Source organism: Varanus komodoensis, unplaced genomic scaffold (assembly GCF_004798865.1).
Source record: "Varanus komodoensis strain SLA01 unplaced genomic scaffold, ASM479886v1 scaffold16, whole genome shotgun sequence".
Lineage (NCBI taxonomy): Eukaryota > Metazoa > Chordata > Lepidosauria > Squamata > Varanidae > Varanus > Varanus komodoensis.
The window spans coordinates 15,374,994-15,386,771 of record NW_025335468.1 but is presented as its reverse complement, the minus strand read 5'-3'; the positions used below and the strand labels follow the sequence as shown (position 1 = coordinate 15,386,771).

Here is an 11,778-nt window from a genome sequence, read left to right as displayed (position 1 = left end):
GACCACCTGAGCCTATAGATGGGGAGGGGGGAGGACGACAAAAGTGGGGTTGTGGGGGGGAAATTATGGTTGGCCTAGGGGTGGGAGCTGCTTTGAGCATGTTTGGAAAATTTGGAGAGATTTTTTTTAAATATTGTACATACTGTTTACATCTTTAATACAGTCCAATCCAGATTCTGCAGTCCTCTTCTTAAGACCCATCAGCTGTAGACTCTGTGATAAAAATCAGCCATTCACCCCCTCTGTTTTGTTTTTTGTTTTGTTTTTGCACCTGCTCAGTATTTTGTGGCATTTGAGTTAGCAAAAGACCTTTTTTAGGCTAACAGGGATTTCAATCTCTGCTTCAGCTAACATGCCTACTTTTTGTGTGACCTGGATGCTGCCTTATACTGGGTCAAATCGCTCGTAACCAGCCATGGAGGGGTTGGGGTTGTTCAGACCTGGACTGACTCCTGAAGGTTGGTTTGTGTGAGGGCAACAAGCCATCCTGACAACTCATGGCTTGTTTTACAGGTTGTACCTATGATGGGTAGTTGTAACTAACCCCATTACGAGTAAGTAATCAGCTAACAAGCTGCTTGGCAAGATCTGCAAAAACCTTCTGCCAGACTTCTCTGGATACCCATCAGTGCTAGCTTTACCACAAATGACCAAGTGACACTTAAGTATGCCTGGCCTTGGCTTGCTGCCCTCTTTGCCATAATCCTAAAATGATTTTGGTTTTTTGCTGCCACTTTTTGAATGTTTACCATTTTACTGGAGAGCATAAATTCAGCTTGATAGCAGGCTTGAGTAATTCCCCCTCCTGCTGGCTGCTTTTAAAATGCAAAAGCAGCACCTTGGAGGGAATACCTGTGGTTCTCAAATTTTAACAATATTTTTGGGATTCCTTATTATGCACAAAACTTTTCACCTATTATTTTAATAGTCTTTTACAAGCTTGTGCCTGTGTTCCTATGGAGCTCTAAAACTGGGCACCCTCACTTGAGATGTACTTGCTGACAAAGTGCAGGAGATACCAATCCTGGATCCTGACCCAGAAAGGATCTAGATAATCTTATCCTCCATTTTGGTTTGGCTTGATAGGCGTCAAGCCATTCATGCCAAAGCATGAATTATCTATGCTTGCAAAAGGTAGGGCGTGGGATTTATTTTCTTCTATTACAGTATTCTAAGGATGATCTCACTTTTCACTTTTATTGAAGGTTCTAGGTGTTTGGGAATATGGAAAAGTGTGAATTGTCCTCTTGTTTTGACAGCTGTCAGTTTACTGCCAAAATGCTAACTCCCTCAAAAGGCTTTTTTTGGCAATGATCTTCATTGTAGTTTTGTGAGGATGTATGCAGGCATGAATACAGTGGTACCTTGGCTCATGAACTTAATCCATTCCAGGACTCTGGTCATTAGCCAAGTTAAATTTCCCCATAAGGTTCAATGTAAATAAGGTTAATCCATTCTGTAACTTTTTTTTTAATCAGAAAAATGTGAAGCAAAGTGACAAGGAACAACAAAAATCATGGCCATTTCCCCGCTCCCCCAGCATGACCAAGATCTTGCCCATCATCCCCTGAACACACCCGTCATGCTGGCACGCTCAAAGGGAGGGGAGGCGGGCATGAACAGGGGTGCGCTCCTGCAGGAAAGACAGGTGCAATCTTGGCCATCTCCCCAGCACAATCGCAGCCATCTCCCCACTTGGGGTGGTTAGATTTTTTGAAATGGGATTTAAATCAATAATTTGTCATGAGTATTAGTTTCTACTGTTTTATATTTGAGGCAAAAGATAGACTGTCCACCCAGAACCAAAGGGGAGGTAAGATATTTATGCACTTATTTATTCCTCTTGTATACCTTCCTAACCATCACATTTGACTTGTTTGCAGCCTGTATTTACTGATGCCACTCTATGAACTCAGTTAACCAGAGTCTGAGCAAGCCTTTTTATGTATTTCCACAAGTGTAAGCAAAAGGTTATTACATTCAGAGAAATATTATTTAATGTGTTCAATAGCCTCCATAATCATAAAACCATCCCTCAACTGCTACATTATCCCCATTTCATTATCTCATTCAAATTGGAAAAACTTTATTTATTTACTTTTGCACTGAGTGCAAGCTCAGAGATTTGACATCAGCTCATTTAAGGTTAATTCATTAGGCTGCATATTCTGTCCCAAGGGCTGTCTTTTTCCTCTTGAATTGCCTTGAGCTCAGCAAATGCCAGTTCTGAAGCAAGGTTGACAAATGATAAGCCCTCTTCACAATCTTGAATGTTTCACAATCTTGGAAGACTACAGAGAAATGCAACACACCTTTAAGGTTTGACCTTTTTGCCTTTGTTTTTTTGACCTGGGCCATTAAAAAAAGTGTGTGGGGGGTTGGGGGTTGGCTTTTTTTTTTTTACATTTAAAGGGAAATTTCCAATAGTGAGTAACACCACCGCAAATTGCTGAGGAAAGTACAGACTCTTAGATAATTAGTAACACACACTCACACACTCACTTCCAGTTTCTGTAGATTTGCAATTACTACCTGAAGTCTGCCATGTTTTACAAATTTAGGTTTTCACTCAGACCATCACAGGTTTCTGCTGAAACTCTTCTCCACTAAAATCTTGTCTCTAATTCTACTTTCTGTTTTCATTAAACTTTCAAGGTCTTCGCCTCCCCTTTTCTCTTGTTACTTCAAATAGAAACATAAGCTGCTTCTTAGCCAAAACACCAATAATTAGTCATTTGGTTTGTATTAGCTGCAGAGCTCCAAACAGACTTTGTCACGACACCATCTTCCCTGGGACCCCTCCAACAGTTTTTCATAGATGTTTTGTATGAGAAAAATTAAACAAAACACTTTAATCAAGTTAGAGCACAAAATGAGTTAAATCCATACTTAGATGTTTAAAAATATTAAAAACGAGAAAATGAAGCATCTTTTAACGTCTCCTTCCCTATGTGCTTGCCCACCCCTTAAAATCTGGATTGGAGGTCCTTCTTCAGGACTACTCTTAGAGATTAGGAGAGTGGCTACCTGAAGAAGGGCCTTCTCTGCTGTGGCACCCCGGCTGTGGAACATGCTCCCCAGGGGGGTCTGCTGGGCATTTATTCTTTTTGGCACCAGGCCAAAAACTTTATTTCCCCGTTATTTTAAGACTTAATTTTTATTTTAGTCATTATGCTGTACCTTTGCTGTTGGACCATCCTGAGACTTTTTATGTTTTAGACAGGGCACAAAATTTTTAAATAAAATAAAATTTACATGATATAGAAACAGCAGAGGAAGAGGTTTTATTGATGTTCCATAGGAAACATACAAACATGCTAGTAGGAACTGGGGTACCTGCAGATACAATATGTGAGGTTCCATGTCATATGAATGGCATCTTCACACTGTCTTCTGTGCTGTGAACTTGGCATCAGTTATTTGTGCTCCCACGGTATATGAACATGATTGAAAATGTTGTTCAATACTGTGGGACACAGGTACTGACCCCTTTAAAAGCTGATGGAGGAGAGATCACTGAGTGAACAATGTCCCCATTGTACAGTCATCTCCCTTTCAGTAAGCTGACTTCTTCCAATTCCACATTCATGCTGACAAAATATTGCATGTTTTGCCTGGAATGGACTGGCACTACATTAGCACCGACTTACATGATCCTCCTGCATTTTCCTAGAAAGGTAGCTGTGTTTGGCTGTTCTGCAGCAAAATCCACAAGGAGTCTTATAGCTCATAATATGTATATATTATGGCATAAATTCTCATGGACTAGGGGCTACTTCATCAGGGGCATATGTAATTCTCATTTGGTAGGTATATACCACTATATTTGATGAAATTGATTGTAGTCGATGAAAGCTTATGAAATTATAAATCTCCCTTGCTCATGTAAATATAGATGCAAACAGAGTATTTACCTCTCATTTATACAAGCAACCATGGTGTAAAATAAGATGTATTTTGAAAGCCCTTAGGTAATCAGAATTAATTAACTCAGGCTATAGATTCAACATCTCTTTGATTTTTTTACATCACAAATTCCAGCTGCTGGTAAAGGATGGTGGTTTCTGGATCTTGGATCTTGGATCTTGTATTACGAACCCTGTAGTCCAGCTGTGGCAATTTCTGTCTCTTCTATTTCACCCTAGACATTCTTAAAATCTTGCCTCCTGGTCCCACTCATAAATTTGGGGACACTGGGTCCATACAGTGGAACACAGTAGATTGTTTATTTATTGATTGTATTACATTTCTATACCACCCCATAGCCTGCAGGCCCTTTGGGCTGTTTACACATTTAAAAGTCATATATACAATTCATAAAATACTCATATTAAATCAACAATAAGACAATACAGTACAACAAGGCAGATCACCCCATTACAGCATCAGGGAAATGCGGAATCCTTTGGGTGAGCATTTTAACTTTGCTACTCTACACAGAGTTCACCCTTTGGCTCAGCAGTGATATTACAATGGCTGGTAAGACATTACTTTGACATATTTCATTGAGATTTAATAGTTTTACTTTAACTAGCTAATTGTTGAATACAGTAATTCCTTTGATTCTCTGCATTGCAATCTTAGTAGTTGCGCAACTGCTACAAAATGTCAGTGTCTGCAGTTAGGGGTGCAAGCCTTTCAAGTTTAGATAGAAAAACAGTCCTACAATACCATCACCCCCACAGCCAGCTATTTTTCTGTCTAAACATGGGTATGATTACATCTAAAGTATGTCTTCTCTACCAATTTGATTCAGCAGTCTTGGCTGCTTCTTACACTCCCACTAACTTAGAGGGTCCAAAATACCCATGCTGTCCTGAATCATTTTTTCCTGTAAAGAGTTGTAAAGAAATGCTAAGCCATACGTATTTTAATTAGAAAAACTAAAGCAGGAAACTTGAGTGTCAGATTCCAGAACTCCAATGGAAAATGGCACTGGCAGTTATTACAACAGAGAGATGAACTGAGATTAATCTAGCAAAAACTTGCAGGATGTACTGAATGGCTCTTAGATAGTTATCAGAAAATTTTGCAGGTAGCCCACTGTATTGGCATTGTCAGGTAGAAGCAGATTCTTTGGTTACATGGAGCTGCCCACTCATAGCCCTTTTCCAGCCACATCTATGTTTGACTTGCTATATACATAATTAAAATTTGAGCTGGCTGAGGTTAGCACAATGGGGGATTCTTTCAGTCCAAGGCCAAATTTAGGCTTGAAAACACTCTTGAGGACTGCATTTTAGTACTAGATGGAGCACAGCCAAAACCACCTGCACCCCTCAAAACCACAGAGCATATTTTAGTTTAGTGCTGTTACTGTCAGTATCTCAGCCTTGGGTGAGGCATGTCAACCCTTCAGAATGGTGAAAAGCTGCACAAATGCAGGGAAACCACTGAACAATGGATGGTTGTGAGAAAACACTGGACCGGGAAAAAGGGAACTAGTTATCTAGATAATCTTGGAGGGATCTGGGTCCTGGAATTGAGGGTCTGCACTCTTGGCCCATCATATCAGATGGACATCAATATTGATCCATAGAAGTTTAAAAGAACCAAAGGACTTTTCTTGCAGCACTGCAAACTGACTTTTGCTCTCAATACATCAATGGATTAAAGATGTTCATTTTTGCAACCCTTCTTCCAAGTTTCGTTTTGCATGAATAATAGATGTGCTTCCTGTATATCCAAAACAAATCACTACAAAGTATATTAAAATAGTTTGTAAACTTACTCTTGACATTCTAAGGTTGCGAACCTATATTTACTTGGGGGGATACCCCATTGAACTCAGTAGGGCTTGCTTCTTAGTAGAATGGCATAGTACACTACTTCAGTGCAATCCAATGTACTACTCACTGCTAAGTATGTAAAGGATTGCAGTTTTAATTGTATACTGTTTGTAGCTCTGGGTTTTCTTACACTTGTCCTAACCTTGCATTCACAACCCTAGTATCCCCACCATTAAAGCAAAAATGTCTGTTAAAAATTAATGTCTGGTCAAATGGGTGAGTTATTTTTGTGCAATGTTAGCAGCAATAACCTTGTAAAGTCAATATTTAAATTGTATAGCGGCTAATGCTGACTTTAATGGTAACAAAAGCAAGGATTTTCATCTTTAACTTTTATTTCTCAGCTGTATGTTCGCTTTAGGACCCTCCCTTACAGATATCACACAGACTCTACTTGTTTTCAGTGCTATGGGTAAAAGGTCCATAAAATCACAGATAAGTAGCCAGTGTAAATTACTTTCATTGCTAGTTTATCTTAAGTCTTACAGATTTCTTTCCAGCAAGAGAATTTATAACACCCATGGTCTGATTGAGTGAGCTGTTTCTCACCCCACTCTGCTCAAGCAATTCTGGATAGTGTCCTTTAAAAAAACAATTCATCCAAAAGGAAGAGACTTTTCTTTCTACAATGTAGCATTAAAATTAGGTACCCAATTCTATTGGTTGATTTAATTCACAATGCCATCTGTCAGTGACAAGATTAGTCCAGTTATATTTCATGACAGTTATGTCTTTCTGTGTTACTTTTTGGGAATAGGGATGAATGAGAAATCAATTTTAGGGGTGGGAATCCATGGACATTGGCCCACTTTGACGTGGCCCTGCTTCCGAGCAACCATTACCAGTGTTCATGTGGTCCCCACCAAGATCAAGCCCTGTATCATGACTGCATAAGTAGCATCCAGTCTTGGTGCTGTTGCATACAACATGGAAGGTTGTTCAACCTTCATTCCATGAGTGCTAGAGGGATGGATTCTACAGAGTTTTGACACATCTCCACGAATCTCCTAGCCCAGGAGTCTCCAACAGTTTGGGACCCATAGGCCCATTTGGTAATTTGAGAAATTGCTGTGGGTAACGCTATAAAATGTGTAATCAGTGGATTGCTGCTTTGGCATCTACCTGTTGTGTCTATGCATGTTAAGTAACATAACATTCAGCAAAATCTTTTAGTGTTTGTTGGACACCACAATGCCTCTTTAATAAAGGATTGTCTAATTCAGTTAATTGCTGCTGGTTTCAATACAGCTAATGCTTCTTTTAAACATATGGTCAGGCTGTGTTCAAAATACACATTTAAAAGGTTCTGAAACTGATACAAAAACCTCCTGCAATGAATTTGAGGACCTTGCAACTCTTTCAGCGTTCAAAAAGTGATAAAGACACATTGCCTTCAAATGGATACTTATTTGACTATATGATCTGCTTTTGTTGAAGCCTATGTGTAATTGCTAAAAAGTTCTATACATTTTATACAAATCCTGGAGAACTGACAGTGATATGCAAAGAAACTGAAACATTAGATTTACTTCCTTTAATATTGAACAATGAAAGCACCTCATTTGTACATAATCCATTTCAAAGATAATATTAAGCACTTGCAGCATGAACAGTCTGTATTTACAATCAGTGAGATGGGATAGCTAAAGAAAATGAGTCTTTAACTTGTGTGTGAAACACAATTCAAAATATACTATTTACAAAGGTCTCAAAATTCAGAACTGTGTTTGGAAAAAAAACCAATTAAAATTATTCTGCTTGCAAGGGATTTTTGAAATGATTATTAAGGTTTAAACATCTGAAATCTTCAGCAATGCCTTCATTGGGTTTGTATAATTTGAAAACTCATCCCGGTATTTCTATAGCATCTGTTGCTTGTCTGTAGTCTGGTTTGGAAGCTGATATAATTATAAGCAAGAAAATTTAGTATAAAATCCTAATTCCATAGTCCTGGGTAGGGAATGAATTGTCCTGGGTAGGTAGAATTGATCTATTTTCAAAGTTCATTGTACATAACCATTATACATAGAAAACGTTCTTCACTCTTGCATACAATCTGTGCAGAGCATTTGTGAGTAAGAACACATCAAACTTTTTATGGATTTCAGGCGGCATGGATTTTTGCTGATTGAAAATAAAATGTAATTCTATTGTTCTTTTAGCTACATTTGGAGTTAATCATCAATTCCTGGTGTTTCACCTTGTTGTATTCTGGATGCTATTCTAATGGCTTCTTCCAAAGACTGTTGTTCTCCGAGCTGAAACAAACAGAATTATATGCTGAAATACATGTTTGCTGGGCATTAAAAATTGTTTTAAAATTCATTGAACGCATGATGTTTATGTTAGAAAATAAAGCTATCACCCATAGTTCTATGCGCATATAATACCCAGTAATCAAGCTTCACCCCTCCAAACAGCAGGTATGTGTCATTTATGCTGTGGTTTCAAAAGCAGCTTGCTATAAAATATGGTGAGGGTTATTCATCCAAATAACCCTTAGGTACAAGTCACACAGTACTTTGCATCTTGTTCATGATTATTCCATGATTCTAAACTCAACATTTGTGCTGCCAGAACTTGTTTCTGAGTAATTTATACACCGTATCTGGGTTTGAATAACAGATACTATTCATATGCATGTTGACAAGGTCACATGAGGTCCATTACTGAATTTCTACCATAATTTATGTTTAATTTATGTTTAAGAATAGCTGTACATAAGTATAGAAAGACATCTAAACTTGCTGACTCCTGAACATTAGAGCTTCTGTGTTGGATCTGGTGGGGGGTACCACTTTCCAACTAAACAGTCCTGTGTATGAAAGAGGGAAGTAATTTTTATTGATTTCCCATTCTCCCTGCAGCTTGAAGTCCCATGCTTTTCTGGAGGGTCTCCCTGAAGCACCTTTTCATGAGCATAAAGTTGTGGGGTGGGGAAAATATTGCTTGCAATCCCACAGCCTGTGGAAGCAGCTCTGGATTCAAGTCATAGATTTTAAAAGGCTAATATTGGTATTTTGCTGTAAGGAAAAAGAACCCTAGCATAAAATTCTCTAATTTAAACTATTTGTAAATGTTTTAAAATAACAATTCCACAGCTCAATTTTACTATTTTAGGAGGCAGTACATTGACTGTGCAATCCCTTTCAGTTTACTGCCAATGATTATAGCTGTCTGAGGACTATTAACTAATTTACAACCTAAACGCAAAATTGAATGCACTAGAATGGGCCATAGAGTTTGCTCAACAAGTGCAGCACAGCAGACTATGACACACATAGGCAGTCCTTGGGTTGTGAACGAGTTCTGTTCCTGAGAAAAGAGAAATTTGTCTTTAAGTTGAATGCGTATATAAGTTGGAGCACATATAGTTGGGCCTCCGTATTTGCAGGGGTTAGGAATGCAGGACCCCTGTGAAAGTGGAAAAACCATGAATAACTTTAGTCCGACAGTAATTATTTTTAATTAATGGGCTTTATGGCAGATTGTTCGTAAGTATGGGTTGTTTGCAACTTGGACATTCATAACTCAAGGATTGCCTATATCCTAATATATTTAAGCAAATATATGTGTGACTGTACTGGGATTAACCATGCATAATGCGAAGCAGAAGCAGAACTTTAAACTCTTAAAATTAAGGACAAAAGTTAGAGTTGAATGTAAAACGAAAAGCAAAATTTGAGAAGGCCAACTTCACATCCTGATTACCTGTACTGCAATTTGTGTTCCATTGGATGTTGCCAGCAATGTAACAGGTCTAGATTCTGAAGTAACTAAGTGATGTCCATGTTGCTGATGTCCAATTTCTGGTGAAGCACTATGGAATGCTGCTAAATCTTGAGCAACAATGGCAACCTTCATAAAAAACAAATATATAAAAATGTCTATTGGAATCTAAACATTACTGCTTATTTCTTCATGTTTTTTTCTCATGTTCCATAGTTTATCCCTGTTCTTTGATCAGGTTTACCAAAACATTAAGGTAGCCGTAAGAGTAAAGCCCCTAGAACTAATAATGCACACAAAGCATAACTGGCTATGAGAGTAACAATCTCAGTCTCTTCATCTGCTCCAGCAGAGTGCCAATCTGACAAACGTCTAAAGGAATCTAAGTAAATTTATTACATTACATTGTTGTTATACCTGTCAGAGCTCTCTGAATAGTTTACAAAGATTAAAGACCTAAAAATCTAACACAATAACTTTAAGCTACAACCAATAGTATTGATTAGTTATTAGGATGGATGGGAACCAAAGAACATGGGCACGCAATTAATTCTAAGCTAGAGCTGATGGGAACTATAGGTCCATCCTGAGGGGTAGAAGCTGCCCCTCCCTACTCAAGGGAGATTCAGTTAGAATGTTTATGTTAATGTCTATTCAATAAACATAGTAAAAAAACCACTCTGTGTTTTCTGTTTGTTTGTTTTGATGCACCATAAATATTTTGCTGGAAATATTGTAATGCTTTAATTACAACATTTAAGCACATGTAGTCTAATTTAAATGTTCTATTGTGTAAAAATTATTGGAATATTTATAAAATGTATGTCCCTTATATTGTTTAAAGTTTAAAAACTAAGGTCCTAAAAACTGTTGGCATACTAAAAAACAAATTTTAGCAGTCCAAAGAAGTGTGCATGAAACAGAGCTCAAGGTCTGTTCCACTGAGGTTGCTGGGGTACCATCAGTTTTGGTCTCATTACCTATTGGTTATGTTTCACACTGAGATGTAGATATATTTCAATGACATGTGTGAATTCTTTAATATATCTGCTATACATAATCACCTGAAAAACATTAATTACAATGTAGGAATGGCTAACTGTTGTTAGTAGCGAAATCGTTTATTTTTATAGGCATATATTTATTTTTATCAGTGAACTTATGAAATGGAAAACATTCCATGAAAAAGAATTGGAAAAAAATTCTGCTCCACATCACTGATCATGCTCTGTTATTTAGTAGTAATTTACCTGCTGTCCTTCAGTGCCCTCTGCTGTGACCATTGCAACAGAATGTGTTCCTGCAGAAGAAATAACTGCATCATGGGCAGGGACTGTGATTGTGGTGCCATCTTGTGTTACCATAGTGATAGTATTTCCAATGGCCTGCATGTCAGCCTGAGATATGTTAACCTGAAATAGAAAATAATTGTTTCATTAAGTTTACACAATTAAGGTCATAGACCTTGGTCATATAAAGATTTCATTTTCAGTCAACATGCTAATTTGGTCACGTAGACAAATAAAGATCATGAAAAAATAACTACAATAAAGTTACAAAACTGCAAGAACGGGAGCACACAACCTCCAGCCTAAGGATCTGATGCAGTTTGCAGAGGTTTTGCATCCCTTCGTGGCCCTTATTTCCCCAAGCCTGGTTGGGAGTTTAAGGAGGAGGTGGGAAAAAGAATCCCTACTGTTATTCCCAATCTGTGATTAAACAGTAGGGATTCCCTTGCATGCCACTCCCAAATGGATTTACAAAGTGAAAATAGAAGAATCCCTGATGTTAACAATTTGTATGGGAAGGCGTGTGGTATGCAGGAGAGTCCTCAGATCAGGGCCTAGTACAGGGAGGCATCATTCAGACTATCCCGTTCTTAGCCAGGGAAAGTCCAGGTGGACTGAAGGCATTCCTTCCTCAGCAGTCCTCTTCCCTGCTGCATGCCAACTGTGCCAGCTATGCCAACTGTGCTGGCATGGCTTCACTCTCTTGGCATCCACCCCAAGCCTGGGGAGCGGGGGAAGCACAAGACAGATTAAGTCACCAAGAGAATTGCCTACCTGGTACTTAGCTTGGTGCTGTGCCTCCCTGTCACTGGAGGAGGCAGGGTAGCTGAAACAAAGCCACTTCAGTTCCCTTTTATCAGTGGAATGACAGCATTGTATCCAACCCTCTAGATCACATTGTTTGATAAACTTACATCTTTGCCCCAGAAAATGGCCCTGAATTTTTTATTTTTTTTTTAGTTAGTGAATTC

The 11,778-nt window shown here is 38.4% G+C and overlaps 1 protein-coding gene across 1 annotated transcript in view; it reads right to left on the bottom strand.

Annotated features, from left to right (window-relative positions):
* Positions 1 to 7,308: 7,308 nt before the first annotated feature.
* The window catches only part of ZNF143 (zinc finger protein 143), a 42,410-nt gene continuing 37,940 nt past the window's right edge, over positions 7,309 to 11,778 (bottom strand). The window contains exons 16-18 of the mRNA XM_044425564.1: positions 10,769 to 10,930; positions 9,501 to 9,647; positions 7,309 to 8,047 (exon numbers count right to left, since the gene is read on the bottom strand). Coding sequence (XP_044281499.1) covers positions 7,964 to 8,047; positions 9,501 to 9,647; positions 10,769 to 10,930 — 393 coding nt within the window. The 3' untranslated portion in view covers positions 7,309 to 7,963. The remainder of the gene's footprint in view (positions 8,048 to 9,500; positions 9,648 to 10,768; positions 10,931 to 11,778) is intronic.